Source organism: Arachis ipaensis, chromosome B04, assembly GCF_000816755.2.
Source record: "Arachis ipaensis cultivar K30076 chromosome B04, Araip1.1, whole genome shotgun sequence".
In the NCBI taxonomy this organism is placed as follows: domain Eukaryota; kingdom Viridiplantae; phylum Streptophyta; class Magnoliopsida; order Fabales; family Fabaceae; genus Arachis; species Arachis ipaensis.
Genome location: NC_029788.2, coordinates 11,712,433 through 11,729,301, shown reverse-complemented (window position 1 = coordinate 11,729,301; position 16,869 = coordinate 11,712,433). Strand labels below are relative to the sequence as shown.

The following is a 16,869-nucleotide window of genomic DNA, read 5'->3' as shown; positions in this document are numbered from 1 at the left end:
ATATTTATAATTTTATTATGAAAAAAAATAAATATAAAAATTATTTTTCTCAAAAATGAAAACATAATTTGCTCAAAACAATGAGCTATATGGACTAATTCATTATACTGTGAATATGAAAACCAAATCAAAATTAAGTATTTCTATATAACTTAAAAAAATTTTAGTTAAACTTTTGATAATTTTGGGAATTAAAATAAGTCAACTCGTAAATAAAAGTGACAAAAAAAACTTGCAAAAATAAATATTCTAAAATCACAAAATATAACTTATTATTAACTCATCATATTAAAATCAATAAATAAACACACGTATGAATATAAAATAAAAAATATTAAATAATTAAAATTAGAGTAAAAGACAAATCCGTCCCTAACCTTTTTTTCTGCGGACATTTTCGTCCCCGAGGTTTGGAAAATACTTTAATGTCCCTGACCCTCCGAAAAGTGGACATATTTACCCCTCCGTTAGAGTTGCTCCGTTTGCCCTGACGGAAAATGGTGACGTGGCTCCCGTGGCGCTGACCTGGCCGTTACGGGCTGCCACGTGGGATGGACTTTTGAAAAGAGGACGTATTAGTCCTTTCACACCAAAACGTGTAGCTTTTTAAAACAGGACATATTAGTCCTCTCACACCAAAACGACGCCGTTTCTCCCCCACCCCCAATCTATGAAATCCTTGAGCCCTACTCCTTCGAATTCAGTGTGAAGGTGAAGCGGGTAAAGGAAGAAAGGGAGAATTTCGACCCATGGCATCCGACGGAGCTCGACCACAAGTCTGACGGCCAGACCATCGAGTGGCTCCTTTGCCAGGCCGAGCCCTCAATCATCGCCGCCACCGGAACCGGAACCACTCCCGCCAGCTTCTCCTCCGTTTCCGTCTCCGTACGCGGCGGTGCTGGCTCTCTCTCTTCTCCTTCCTCAACCTCCGCATCGTCTTCGCTCGACCACAAGCCCTTGCTCACTCCCACTCCCTTCATACTCGGCAAGTGCATACGCACTGACGACGACGTCTCCGTGAGTCCTGTCGTGGGGTCCTTAGTGATTGCTATTTCAGATAAAACTGAGATTTTTTCTATGTGCTGCTTCTAAACTTTTGCCTTTTTGTAAATTGATATCTCTGTGCTCCAAAGTTAAATTATTTCCAGTTGATGGTAAAGTTACTGGCTTTGTGGTGAAGTTGCTTTCATAAAGTTAGGGAATTTAGTGTTTGTTGAGGAGGATTTGGATTTTGGGGAGAATGAAATCAAGTTTAGTTGTGAAAGGGAGGCTTTAGGTGAGGTGTGTATTTAGATGAGAAAGGTATTGGATCCTCTCACTGGAAATTGGCACTCTATCGCCAGCATATGAACCAATATGGCATCTTATGATGCAACAGTTCTCAACGGGAAGCTTCTCGTCAAGGAAGGCATGTAATCAGTGGACCGGAGAGTTTATCTGATCTCACTCCTTCAAGCTCTCAGGTGCTGTTTGCATAATTTTTCTTATTCTCTCAGATTCATTTTCTCCATATGCAATTTCTGATAAGTTGTTGATTCTATTTGAGAGTGTAGCAATTTTTCCAGAATTATAAGGAGTTCTTACATGTTCTTCATAAATTGCACAATCTGGACTGGTTGAATTGTGAACTGAGCCTGTGAAATTGAATTTGTGCTCTGTTGTTGGTGAATATGTCGCTGAATTGCTTGTTGAATCTGAATTTGCTTAGACTCTTGCCTCTCATTTTTCTTGAAATTTCGCTGATGTTGCTGCGATTTGTTACTCTGTTGATTCTTTGTTTATATGTTTTGGATGCATTGCTGATGATTCTGGAATTGCAGAACTGGAAGTGCTGAATTTTCTGCTTCTGGATTTAGTGAAGTATTGTTGATTGGAAATGCAGAAGGGGATTAAAGTGTGTTTGGAGGGGTGGGGGAGAAACAGCGTCGTTTTGGGGTGAGAGGACTAATATGTCCTGTTTTGAAAAGCTACACGTTTTGGTGTGAAAGGACTAATACGTCCTCTTTTCAAAAGTCCATCCCACGTGGCAGCCCGTAACGGCCAAGTCAGCGCCACGGGAGCCACGTCACCGTTTTCCGTCAGGGCAAACGGAGCAACTCTAACGGAGGGGTAAATATGTCCACTTTTTTGGAGGATCAGGGACATTAAAGTATTTTCCAAACCTCGGGGACAAAAATGTCCGCAGAAAAAAAGGTCAGGGACGGATTTGTCCTTTACTCTTAAAATTATGACTCATTGGCACACATGTGAAAACATTTAAAATATACAATAGATACATATCACTACACCAAATTTGGCAAATAGCAGCGGTTATGTATAGGATTAGCAGCGGTTTTTAACCGCTGCCAAACGGATAGCAGAGGTTGATAAATCTGCTGAAAGATATGTGCGGCTAAACCCTTAGCAGCGGTTATTAGTAACCGCTGGTACAACCGCTGCTAAATGATATTTTACAGCGGCATTATTTTGCAGCGGTTTCATCCACTACTAAATCGTGAAAATATGATTTAAGGGAGATTGCAGCGGTAACCGCTGCAAAATGCCATACGTTTACTAATCCTGTTATGAATATAGCAGTGGATTTAAAACCGCTGCCAAATGTCGAGTAACACTTTTTTAAAAAAAAACTAGAATTTATAATAAAATATGACAACTCTTTTATTCTTTATATGTTCATCTACTCAATTGCGTTAATTTATTAAAATAACCAACCGCCAATCCAAAAACAACACACGAAACGAAACATAATTAATTTTGCAAAGGTGAATCATTATAATGATAATTTGCATTCAGTGCATCCATTACTGTAAACTACAAATAAAGTCAACAAGATAAAAAACTACAAATAAATATCTCAAAAGTCATTATGAAAGTAAACAATAAAAGAGTATTCCGATTCCAACACTGATAAGTCAAATCATTAGTGCCCACACATCATCTTGCATGGGATGAGGTTGGTGCACTTCTCAAAGAATCCAAATCCGCAGCTATTTTAGGTGGCAAATTACCTCCTTGTTGCTGGATTACGTATGTCAACAAATTTTCCATTGTCTGTATTTTTGCCTTCCCTTCAGCTGCCTCTGTCTCTATTCTCTGTCTCTTTGCCTTTTTCTCTGCTGCTGCCGCCTTGAGTTCTGCTGCCTCCGCCTTGAGTTCTGCTGCCTCCGCCTTGAGTTTCACAATTTTCATCTGATACTCCTCAATCTGTACACCGTAGTCCGACTGCTCTGGAATGTTACAAAAATACCGACTCGGACATGTACCAATACCGAGTCCACGAACTCTTCCTAGGTGCTCCTTTCCAAGCACTTGTGCAAGGAAATCATTCTGTGAAAATTCCTTGCTAGAGGGGTCTTGGCTCTCAATAAGTTCAATTGCTTCCTGCAAACATGTGAGGTCCGGATTTACACTAATCTAAATTCAATGATAGTAATTGCAAAGGAAAATTTGAAAAAGTAATGAACATGATTTACCCCAACCAAACGCGCTTTTTCATTCATATACTTTCCATTCTTTTTTTTTATGACTCATGGTCCATCCCTCTCCTCTCCCAATAGGCCTTCCCTGTCGTTGCTCCTATAACAATCATCAACACAAATTTGTATTAAAGACAACACTGTATTACCAGAAACACGTCAATATTCTTGAACTGAAGTTAAATTAATTACTTCTTTGTGTCTCTTTCTTGCCATCATTTTAGAACCTCTGGTATGTGTGTATTGTTGCTTTGAACGATTAACGGCATTTTTTCTACACTTCTCCTACATACAAAATGAAGAAAAATAAATGTTATCGGGATAAATTGCTACACTGTTAATGATTTTATAAATCAGCCTTGAGCGTACAACTTCAGGAAACAAAAAATGATTTGGTGATGAACTTTTGGGTAGTAGTATTTCCACTATCACAATAAATTCAGCATATTTAGTAGTAATTCATTACCATTTAAAATCGCATACAATGAAATTTCAACTACATATTTGTTACCTTCGTGTCATCGTCCAATCGATATTGAAGAAACTTTTTCCAGTGATTTGCCTCTATTCTTGCTGGCTTACGCTTGATATTTTGCTCAAAAGTTAGTTCTTCGTCATAAACCTTATGGAACAAATGATTTCTTGAATTCCTCCAGCAACTTCCTATTCTTTGTAAAATTCCCGCTTTATCCACCCTCTTTTATCGTCCTCATAGTGAAATACTCGCTACAAGTAGTTCAGATCAAAAGACAACATATAATAATTAACCACCTCAAACAGACTAATGTATTATCAAAAGACATACTTTATGACATCAACAATTCTCGACAACAAAATTCACAGAAGTCAACTACAAGAAACCTAACATGCACTATCCTTCTCTAATTTACCAGACTAAAACAAATAAAATAGAAAACCAAAGAAATCCACCTACTAACGGAGAGTTGCATCACAAAAAAATAGCATCCCCACAGCTAGGAAACAATGAAATAATCTCTCAAGAAAAAATTAAAACCACATAAACATTCAAAATTTCAAAGTTAGGACGGTAACATAATCAACTTGTGCAAATGTGTTCCAAATTTATTTTTCTCAGACATTTTTATCTAACCGAAAATCATAAATAATAGCTAGTCACTCTCTAATTAATAGCAATAGAAGCAGCTTTAACATTCTCATGAGGTTTATAAGTTTTATCATTATTATTGTTATTATTATTACTATAATTATTAGTTACATTGCTATACACGAAGGATCAGATTAATTGGGGATTAAGCTGTATAATTATATAGTGCAATTTAAACTATACAAAAAATTCCTTCGAAATTTATCGAATATTCTATAAAAATTCGTATGGTCGATATCATGTGTGTGCGTCTTAATCTTTCCTTCTATTGTTCATTTAATATGTAAAAAAATTGCAATTTACACTGAGCATTGGTAGCGTCTTACTTTATCAAACAAAAGAGTAAACATTACCTTAACCTGGTCATACGCATGCTCCTTGGAAGCCTTGCTCATTGTCTTCCAACTCTTTGCACAAATTAGTAATTGTTGAAAATCAGACCGCAATGTCCCCAAGAACCCGCTCAATAAGCCCGCTGCCTGACCAACTTGTTGCAACTCTCTGTTATGGTGTAGAACGATCTTCTTTCCAGGAGGAAGTGCTAATGCCTCCTTAACAGTCAGCTCCATAGAAGAGATCACAGCACTTTCTAACAGCAATGAACAAACTTCAAATGTTAGTTTACTAAGAGAATATAATGCATGGAGAAGAATCATTACATTTACTAAGAAGCAAGTATCAGAAGAATACCTATGACATCAACAACCCAATAATCAGTGTCTTTTTTTTTTGCTGTTGGCATTGCCTTGACGTTCAACTTTATGTGCGGCAAATATGTTGTCTAGATGGTCATCGAATGACTCGATCTCATCCGCCTCCGAGTCATAGTCTTCATCTTCTGAATGGTCATCTACACCTTCATGTGAATCCGGTGGATGCTTTCTATTTTTCGCAGGAGCTCGAGCGTCCCCAATGTCACTTGACGAAGCTAGCCGTGTTTCATTGCGAGGTAGTCGAAACGGTATGGCGTTAACACGGGATTGTCAAGCACCGTTGCCGAAACGCGGAGGTGGAGGGGCGCTTGCACGTCGCTGTGCACTTGAAGTATCTGCTCCCGTATCATGCGTTCCATCCGTTTGCTAAAAACAAAGCAGTTTGAACATCAATTTATTTTATTCGAATTTCCCACAAATTATATTGAAGAAGTGTATATACTACAAGGCAAATGAACATTTTAAATAACTGGTGCATTAAATAACTCACCGGAGTAGCGTGGGTTTGACTATTAGGGCCAGCTATAGTTCCGAATGCATTACTAACGGTGTACCGAGGTTTCCTTGGCATTTGATTATTTCTTTACACAACACAAGGTCCTTAGAGAACCAACAATAGAACGCCAATGAAAAACCAAATAGTGCACAATGACTATACCAATTATATCAATCAAGTTTCAAACAACATTTAAGACATTATATAGCAATTTTGTTGCTGAATAATAATAAATAAATGAAATTAAATAATCATGAAAAGTTTGTTATCAACTTTCAAAGGTGCTAATAAAGGAGACAAACTATGTGGTGTTAAAGATGACATGGCAACAATTTTTCATCCCCAACAAACATTTGTCTAAGTAAAATGAGAAATTAATGTAACCTTGATTAAATCAAAGCAAATCGAGCATTAGAGAATTTGTTAAATAGTAACATCTGAGATGTAAATATCTATCGTATTAAAAAGGGTTCGAATTCTGGGTTAAACTGAGGGAGAGTGTGTATGTTCTGTAAGACCAAAAAAAAAGAAAGAGAGACAAATAGATAAAAGACATTAATAGATAAAAATAAATAGATAAATAAATGGGAAAGGAGAAATTGGGCCACAAAAGTGTTTGCCTCAAGTTAATTCGAAGATGAATGAAGAATTTTGAGAAGTTGGGCCCAAGTGTTTTCGCTCCAAAATCAAATAATTAACCAAATTAATCAAACTTAGTAAAATTAAACAGGAAAATGGACCAGAATCTGGAAGAATAGAACTAGAACAGGGCAAAAAGAAAGGGGACAGGGGTGCTGCAGCGGCGGTGGATGAAGGACGCTGATACAGGCGGCAGGCGCCGGTGTGCTGGAACTGTCTCGGAACTCTGTGGAAAGAAGAGAATCAAGGGCTCCTGCTTGTAGTGCTTGTGTTATAACTGCTTGTTCTGCTAGTGCTGGAACTCGGTTAAAAGAAGATAAAAAATTTTTGAAGGCACAATTTGGAGAATAAAAATGATAACAACGTGACCTAGTGCTTATCTTTGTTGTTTGGAACTATGTTGCAGTAACAACAGAAAAATATTACGAAAAAGAGCTAATGAAAAAGACGAAAATCTGTTACATAGAAAAAATCATCATCAAACTAATCATGAATTGCAGAAAGATATAAATTAATTACATAAGAGTGAAAAAGGAACAATGATAGAAAATTTATTCACCTTAGGTGACCGGGCAGAAATTATAGAACCAAAAATTACGGTTTCAGAATCACTACAACCCTTTGGTTAAATTTAAGAGCCTTATTCTCAATGATTAAAAGGACATGATTATTGTGCAGAGGAATAAGCTCAGTTTTCGTGCAAAATCTATCTGAAATAAGAATTATAAAGTGGTTCGGGGTGAAGGAGGCGCAGAGTAGGTTATGAAGAGGGGAGACACTGACTGCTAAAATATTGGGTGGTTTTTGAAATCCTAACAACTTCATCTCAATCAGATTTTCTGGCTTTTACTTAACTAGCTTATTTGATTTCAAATTTTGCTAAAATGTTGGGTGGTTTTTTGAAATCCTAACAACTTCATCTCAATCAGATTTTTCGGCTTTTACTTAACTAACTTATTTGATTTCAAATTTAAATTTTTTTGTTATTTGAGTTGAGTAGCCCGTTTCTCCTACTACTTAATTTAACATTTTATTTAATTAATTTATCCTTCTATTTAATTATTTGTAACTGAAAAAAAGCCTTCTGTTCAAAAATAGACTGTAAATCCAGAGAATATAGGCAAATTCGTTTTTTCTTTTACTTATCTTCAAAACAGACTTGATAATAACTTATATTTTAAATGAGTTTGGTCGACTATATAATAACAGATTTCACTTAAGTATACTTTTAAACTCATTATCTCCACTCTTCTTCTTTTTAAATTTTGGGTGCCAACAACAATCGTCTGTGGGTTTTATCAATTTCCAACTACACATTTGTCCAGCTACCACCATTTTCACTGTTAGACTCTAATCTCCTTTCCAATTGTCAAAATCAAGGTTTCGTTGTACTTAATTTTTCAAGTAATTCAAAATCTCAGTACTAGAGTTATTTAACTAATTTTTTTCATTCGTATGACAATATTGCTTGTTTTATCCTATTAGCTCCGGTTTCGTCTTTAAGAGTAATTGCTATGCTCCAAACTAAATCTTTAAACTCTATCCTCCGAAACTCGTTAGTTATTAAGTGCTTCACCTAATTTTTTAAATAGGTTTCTAAAATCTCTCCTACACAATAAGAAAAGTCCAAATGTATTTAAATTTATCGCATTGTGTCAAAGTTTTTATTGCCAAAAAGCTTTAACAGGGAAAGCTTTATTGCAATAATGCTAGTCGGTGTGCAGGTCCTCAGAGAGCTAATCAGTACAAATATTCAATTAAAAAGAAATACAACACAGCAACAACACAACAAAGAATCAAAAGAACATTTAAAACACAACAACAACACAACACCAATAGGAATATTGAAAACAAAGCATCAACGAAAGAAATATCTAACAATCAGCATTATCGGGTGCTCTAAATCGAACGTGTATGCTTAGATTGCCAAAGGGCAAGTCCCTAACGAAGGAAACTTCAATAACAACTTAAATCCAAATTCACAATCCCTTTAAATTTAAGCAGCAAGCAACTTCAGAACTAAAGCAAGCTTAACAAGGTTCAGCAATGAACTAAAGCAGTAATTTTTAGAAAGATTAACTAAGAAAAATCAACAAATCATACAATGAATCAATCCAAAAAAAACTATAATACACAACAGGAGCAGATTTAACTAATGATTTAAAATTTCAATCTCAATAGCACTGACAGCATCCAAAAATTGAACAAATATTCTAGGAAAGACTGATAAGACTGCAGATTATTACTTCAAATTAGGTTTTTACCTAAGGTTAATGAAAGACAGATAAGACTGCAGATTTGGCGGCGACGGAACAGTGGCTGGGGTGGAACAGTCGAACAGAACTGGCGCCGATAGGAAGACACTCGTGACAACAACTGGCTCTGGTGGTGGTTGCGATGTTGACGGCTGTCATTGCCGATGACAACGATCACAGAGGCGGCGTTCACGACGAGCTAATAGAAGGTGAATACAAGACTGGCGGCGGCTACGGGTGACGATGGTTGGTGGGGATTCGCGACGAGCAGATACGGTGAGGAAGAGAAGATTGGCGGCGGCTGGGGGAGCTGACAGTGGCTAGTGGGGCGTTGCCTGGGGGCTAATGTTGGCGGCGGTCTTTTCTCCCCTAGGTTAAGCAAACTAGGGATTTTGTTTTCTATGTGAGAGTGAGACAGATGGGAGAGAGGGTCGGGTGTTTTGGGGGGTGGGGTTTTCAATTTTTTTTAGAGAACCGGTCTTTTGATAAACCCGACCGGTTTAGTCGGTTCACCTAATTATCTTATATTATTGGTGTATAATATAATCATCTTAAATTAATTTTTGTGATAAAACTGTTTGGAAAAATTTTGTTGAATTTCATAAATTTTTTGGACATTATTTTATATTTACTAACTATTTTACATCTTTTTGATACACATTTCAGACTATTTTTTTTGGCATCATTGACCTATAAACATAAGGTGCGTAATTATTTATGTATTTTTGTTGTATTATTTGGAGTATTTTAGAGTTATTATTTCCCTTTTTTGTTTGTCGTAATACTATTCTCGATGTGTGTTCTAATTATTTATTTTTATGAAATTGTCATTTATTAATGAATATCGATATTATTTGACATATTGAATTAATGTTCAGCTTATTGGTTTCTAATTATACCTGTTAATTCTTTATTATAAAAATTGTAAGACTTAATTAAAATAGTTTGGCTCAACTTTTTAGGTCTTTGATGTGTTCCTCCGCTGAGTACCAATTAATAGTCATTGTATTGATGATTTGTAATTTATCCCAGAAAAAATTTATGGTTTGTTTACATCAGTTTCTATCCCCTAATATTAGTACCAAACTAGTGTATGTTCCCGTACAATGTACGGGATCATTAAAAAAAATAAAAAAATTTTTATTAAAAGAGGATAAACACAAAATATTATTATAATTAATATTATAAAAATCTTCAAACACATTCAAAGTAACAATATATGAATATTTCGTAATTTATCTACTAAATGCGGTAGTACTAGACATAATGAAATCATATTTTTATAATTATATTTAAAGATAACTAAAAAATTAAAAATAAATACACAACACAAACTAGAGCATCAAATAAAAAAAAATTGTCAAGTAAAAAATAAAATAAAGAGAAGAATTAAGATAAGTCAAATAAGGTAAAATAAATACTGTGTGAAGTAAATAAAAAATGTATTGTAATAGAAGATTAATATAACTAATGAATATAACACATAAATGAGAAAAATTTACATAGGATCTCATTGAAAAACTTTCAAGAAAATTTTTTCCAAGAACAAACTAGTAATCAACTTTTATTAAAATATTTTAAAATGTATTTAACAAAAATAGTTCTATTAATCAACTTTTTGAAAGAGACCATCGATTTATGCACGCACCGAATTCTACTATGTATGCCAACACAGAATGAGTGGTATGGTAATAGTGTGTCATTTTTATTTCAGTAATTTACCTTTTATTTGTTTTATGCTTAAAATATTAAAAAGATTCTAAAATAATACTCTAAAATAGGGAGTACTTTTGAACTTAGTTAAAATTAAAGTTAAGTACCTTAATTGGTTCTTGACATGGCCAGACCTTCGAAATAGTTGTCCCTAATGATATTGTCGGCTTGTAATTTCTCTCCAAATTGGCGTACATTTCATCGTCGTTGTATACCTGTAATTATGTGCGTTTTTTGGTGTACAATAGATATGGACAAAACCTGGATTCTTAAGCCACGAGATAGCATAAAATATAGACGAGGACTTAATAAGTTCCTAGACTTTGCATTTGCGAATGCATCGTCAGATAACATGATAAAGTGTCCATACCCTCAATGTGGGTTTCAATTTATGCAAACATGAGAGGATGCGTACGACCACCTGTTGATAAAGCCTTTTCCCCTGGATATACTTTGTAGTTGCGTCATGGTGAAAAACCAACTGAGGAGAGATCTACTTGCACACCGATACTTGAGAAAGTTAATACCGAGGTGAATCCATATCTTCAAATGGTGCATGAGGCATTTAACTTCACAATGCCTCCTGGAGGTGAGGAGACCACAATAGGGGATCCTGTAGAAGACGATGATCTGGAGTTCCCGTTCTTGTACGATGGTCCAAGTCGCGAGACACAGAATTTTGCCGATCTTTTTGCGGATGGAGCGGAAGAATTATATCCCGGCTGCTCGAAATAATCAAAGTTGTCTTTTCTGGTGAAACTTTATCACATTAAGTGTATGTGCGGGGTGAATGACAAGGTTATGTCGATGATCTTGGACTTATTGCGGGATGCATTCGAGCAAGCCAAACTCCCATCCACTTTCTATGAAGCAAAGAAAACTATACGAAAGTTGGGGATTGAATACAAAAAGGTTGATGAATGCCCGAATGATTCCATGTTGTATCAGGGTGATGATGAAGACGCGACCAAATGCAAGCAGTGTGGGACTTCACGATGGAAGCAAAAAATGTGAAAGGATTCCGTTACGAAACTCAAAATACCAGTCAGGAAGAACGGAAAGCCTCTCCCAGCAAAAACTCTGTTACTTTCCTCTTATATCACGACTGCAACGGTTATTCATGTGTAGCAATACTTCAACTGACATGGTATGACATAAAGAGTCTGATAATAATGATGGGTACTTGAGGCATCCAAGGGACGCTGAAGCATGTAAAGAATTTGATGCAAAGTATCCATGTTTTTCCAACAATCCTCGCAATGTTCGTTTAGCTTTAGCTAGTGACGGATTTAATCCTTTCGGAAATATGAGTACGAAGTATTCTATTTGGCCTATGATTCTTATTCCGTACAATCTTCCTCCATGGCTTTGCATGAAACAAACATCTTTTATCCTATCTATGATTATTCTCGGTCCTAAAATGCCGGGTAATGACATAGATGTATATTTAGAGCCCTTGGTGGATGAGTTGAAGCAATTGTGGGATGGTGTTGAAACTTATGATGCTAATAAGAGGACCCCTTTCAAGATACGTGCGGCGCTAATGTAGACTATTAGCGATTTTTCGGGGTTAGAAAATTTATCTGGATGGAACACGTACAGTGGGTTAGCATGTCCGAACTGTAATGTGGACGCTAAGCCTCAGCGACTAACATTCAGTCGAAAATGGTGTTACATGGGACATCACCGCTTCTTGACTCAGAGCCATAAGTATAGACTAGGCCGTAGTTGATTTGACGGACAAGCTGAAAGCAGGGATCCACCGAAGAAGTATTCTGGAACAGATGTCTTAAGGCAGCAGTGTAACATGCAAGTATCGTTTGGGAAGAAATCAACTCTGACGCCAAAAGAAGACGCATTGGTGAAGATGCAGATCAAGATGACTCGTATTGGAAAAAGAGGAGTGTGTTCTTTGATCTCCCGTACTGGAAGGATCACATGTTGCGTCATAACCTTGACGTGATGCACATAGAGAAAAACATTTGTGACAATGTGGTCTTCACTATCTTAAACGATAGCATCAAATCAAAAGATAATCTTAAAGCTCGCAAAGATTTACAAAGTATGGGCATAAGGTATGAATTGTGGCCGGACGAAGGTGGTAAATATCCTTCAGCAATCTTCACAATGTCGAATCCACAAAAGGATGTATTTCTGAAGACTCTACAGAACGTGGTCTTTCCAGATGGTTACTCGAGCAATATTGCTCGTTGTGTTGACATCTGGCAACGCAAGTTGCATGGTTGAAGAGTCACGACTGCCACATTCTAATGGAACAATTACTTCCAATTTTGGTGAAGAATGCATTTCCAAGTCTGGTATCGAATGTGATTGCGAATTTGTCCTCATTTTTCCGAGAACTCTGTGGAAAAGCTATAAATCCTATGCAGCTTGGTGCCCTTCAAAATCATGTTGTGCAAACTCTGTGTCAGATGGAAATGATATTTCATCCATCCTTCTTCACTGTCATGGTTCACCTTATGGTGCACCTCGTTGATGAACTAAGACTTGGTGGCCTGGTACATTATCGGTGGATGTATCCAATAGAAAGGTTAGCGTGCTAATAAACGCATTTAAGAATTCTTTTTCCAATTTTCTTACGTATATACTAAACGTTATGGTATTTATGTAAAAGGTACTTGGGACGATTGAAGCAATACGTGCGTAACAGGGCACAAGCTGAAGGCTCAATTGCGGAGGGCTATTTATCCGAGGAGATTTTGACATTCTGCTCCAGATATTTGGATAATACTGAGACTAGAATCAACCGTCCAGCGCGAGTTGACGATCAACCAGTTGATATTACAAACAATACAGGATGTACTATGTTTCCTGAAATTGAAAAGGCTTCAGGGGCTGTATCACATGTTGCACTGACCCCAATGGAAAGAGATCAGGCACATCGTCATGTGCTAGTCAATTGCGAGACCGTCGCTCCATTTATTGAGTAAGTATGCACATGTAATCATTAAGCACGATTATAACCAATTTCAAACACTTAGTCATTGGACTAATTTCTTGTTATGTCATAAAGTAAATTTAGGTCAGAAACCAAGTGAAAATTACGGGATCAAACAAGGTCGCACTCTAAGATAGACCGTGTTGTGCATGCAGAATTTCCTCGCCGGTTCAAACATGAGGTTCGTTGAAATTTAAGATGACCAATTTATTTCTGCCCTAGAATTATTTCTTGTAAATTCCAATTTTTAATACGAACAAACTCTAATTTATGGTGCTAGGTTCCAATGGACAGTACCATACATTCGAAAGAAATGAAGTTGCTGGCATGTGGTCCCATGCTTCAGGCAAGACGGTTTGGGACATACAACGTCAATGGGTACAAGTTTAGAACTATCACAAAGGAAAACGGGTTAAAAACATAGAATAGTGGAGTTTATGTCTCATCCAATACAAGAAGTTATGCCAACATGCGTGACAACAGAGTGGCTGTTGATAGTGTTCCATATTATGGAAAAATTGTGGACATCATCGAACTGAACTACAGCAGCCATTTCACAGTGGTTTTGTTCAAATGTATTTGGGCTGATACAACTACGAGCAGAGGAATCAAAGAAGACCATTTGGGCCTTGCTCGTCCAATTCACACCGGTAATCGAGAAGAGGATGAACCGTACATATTGGCATCAGAAGCTCATCTCGTGTACTATGTACGTGATGAAGTAGACCAAGAATGGAGTGTAGTGGTTCATGTAAAACCACGAGACTTGTTTGACATGGGAGGAGAGAATGAGGATGTTGAAGCTACTTTTTCTCCTCAGCCCGGGTTGAACATGTCAGCAGCAGGTGACATCAGTGATTTACAGTTGACAAGGGAAGATGATATAGAAGACCCAGTAGCAGATGTTTCTGATAACATAGATTATGTGGCATAGTGAAAATATGACAAAACATGTGCAGCATTTTTAGAGTACCTGTGTGTGCTTGATAAGTTTAACAGTATTTATGATGTACGCAATTTACTGGTTACATTACTATCTGTGATTTCATATTTGAATTAAGTTTTTATTTCAATTTGATTTTCATGAATACCACCAGTTCCTCATCATCATTGTTATTGTTCTTAACATCCAATAAAGAAAATTATGACATCGAGTAAATTATCTTGAATTACAATATTGTTATCATTGACAAATATAGTTAATATAAAATGGTGTTGTAACAGGAGAAATGAAATCGGAGGATTTCTCATCATGCTGTGCAGGCACAACGTTCGCTAACAAAATGGCTATGGCCTCTCCATTCTCTTCATTGGAACATGCAATTACGGTTGCCAGAGACATATGGTCCCGTAAGTTGAATGTTAGGTCTTGGTTGGAGGCTTTATCAGGTCGATCTTGTTCTAATGAATACTTGAAAATGGTGAACGAAGCTACTGTGCATGTATGTTCATTAGCCGTACCCTTAAACACTTGAGTTAAACATTATTTGAAAAATAAGAATTTTAAGTTGCTATATGCTTATGACATTTAACCAGTGATAGTTATTCCGTTAATACTAAAATTTGTAGGAACTTCATGAATGGGGATCAAGGTACGAGGAGAAATTTGGCTATGTTTTGTGACATTTGTAGCTGGTAGGACATCTGAAGACATACTTGCTGAATTAAAGGTTGGAAATAAATTTCTACCACAGTAAGTGAATTACAGAGACACAATATGTTTTACAAAATAGACCATCAACTATACATTTTATTATGATGCAGATGCGCTTTAATAACTCGCATGGTGTTGAGTTGGAGATTGCTTCAAAAGAGGAATTGAAGTATATATAACGTGCTATTAGAGAGCTTCTTTCCAAGAAATCTGTCCAAACTACTAACGAAGGAGACGGTAATAGTTAATTTTGTATTTATTAATTTTGAAAGTCCTCTTCCCATAATTCCAAAATTTTCTTTCCTTAATAACTAGAATGACTTGGAAGTTATCATTATCTTTTAACTAGATTTATATGTTGTTGGTTGCATGTTCATATATTCAGTGTCAGCTGAATATTCAGGCGAAATAGTTGTTGACACTCTAGATGGAGCAGACACTGATTCAGAAGATGATTTAGATGCTATCTCCTCCGGTGGATATGACATCTCCAGGGATGTTGAGCTTAATAGGGTTCCAGAAGAAGACAATGAAATTTTAAACACCCAACACAGAGAAGATGCCGTACATGCTGCAAAAAGGGGTTTCAATCTGAACAAGATGCCATGGTTGGGAGATGACTTATCAGATCCGTTATCACGTCACTGCAGCACTTTTTTGACAGAGTATTTCTGGCCAGGTCAATACGATGTTGATGAGAAATTTTGACTCAAAACTTGTTTGTCTACTTTAGTAATTCTGATTTTTATGCTCCATTGAACTTTGTTTTGAGTTAGTGAATTCGGACGTTTACTTGATTTTTATGTTACCAGTTATGGTTAAATACAAACTCAAAATGGCTGATACTACAAGAGAAAACATGATTCGTAAATTCGGTTTTAGTTATTCATGTATAAATTTATTTTTTATGTAACAAAAAATTGAAAATTTATTTAATGCATTAATTAAGTTGCAGTATCTGAACCTTATTTTTTCATTAAAAAAATAGCGATGATTAGAACAGTTATAAGAAGGCAATAATGTTTATACAAAAGAAATTCAAGTTAAAAAAAATATTGCAGCGGTTGGAAAAAAACCGCTACAAAACGAGTATCAATGTATTCAACAACCGGACATTTAGCAGGGGTTACAGAAAAACCGCTACAAAATGAGATTATTTAGCAGCGTCCCCTCAAACCGCTACAAGAACCGCTACAAAACGGGTACATTTTGCAGCGGTTACAAGAAAAACGTTGCAAAATATGATCATTTGGTAGCGTCTCCTAAAACCGCCACAAGAACTGCTGGCAAATTGTATTTAGCAGCGGTTTAATAAAACCGCTACTAAATAACCACCGCTATCTGCCGGTTTTCTTGTAGTGATAATTTAAAATTTAATAATATTAATTGTAGAAATTTATTAATTATAAACATTACATGTATTAAATTATATATGAAAATATTAAATCTCTACATGCAAGCAAAATACTTAACTAAGTCTAACCAAGTTGTTATAACAACTTTTCAAATTACGCGCCTCTTTCTCCTTCTTCTTCTCTGTTTCCTTCTTCTTCTCCTCCTCCTCCTCCTTCTTTTTCTTTATCGTCATCACCAATAACACCAACATTTTGCAAACATCTTTATTAGTTCTGATTTTTTCTGATGTCATCATTAAATAATTTTGATTTATTTTTTAACTTATTTTAACTCATTTGTGTGTTAATTGAGACTCACATAATGCTGCTAATAGGGGTGTACGCGAATCGAATCGGATCGGCTCGAATATCATGTATATCCGCATAATTGAACCTTCTCTTTTTAATCATATTTTTATATAAAAAAATGAATAAAAATATTTC

At 36.1% G+C, this 16,869-nt stretch overlaps 1 protein-coding gene across 1 annotated transcript; it reads right to left on the bottom strand.

The window, feature by feature from the left end:
* LOC107636086 lies at positions 2,935 to 5,344 on the bottom strand. The gene is made up of 6 exons (XM_021122344.1): positions 5,293 to 5,344; positions 4,956 to 5,191; positions 3,988 to 4,098; positions 3,669 to 3,761; positions 3,505 to 3,576; positions 2,935 to 3,381 (listed from the first exon to the last, which is right to left on the bottom strand). The coding sequence occupies exons 1-6, from the start codon at positions 5,342 to 5,344 to the stop codon at positions 2,935 to 2,937; spliced, it is 1,011 nt and encodes a 336-aa protein (XP_020978003.1).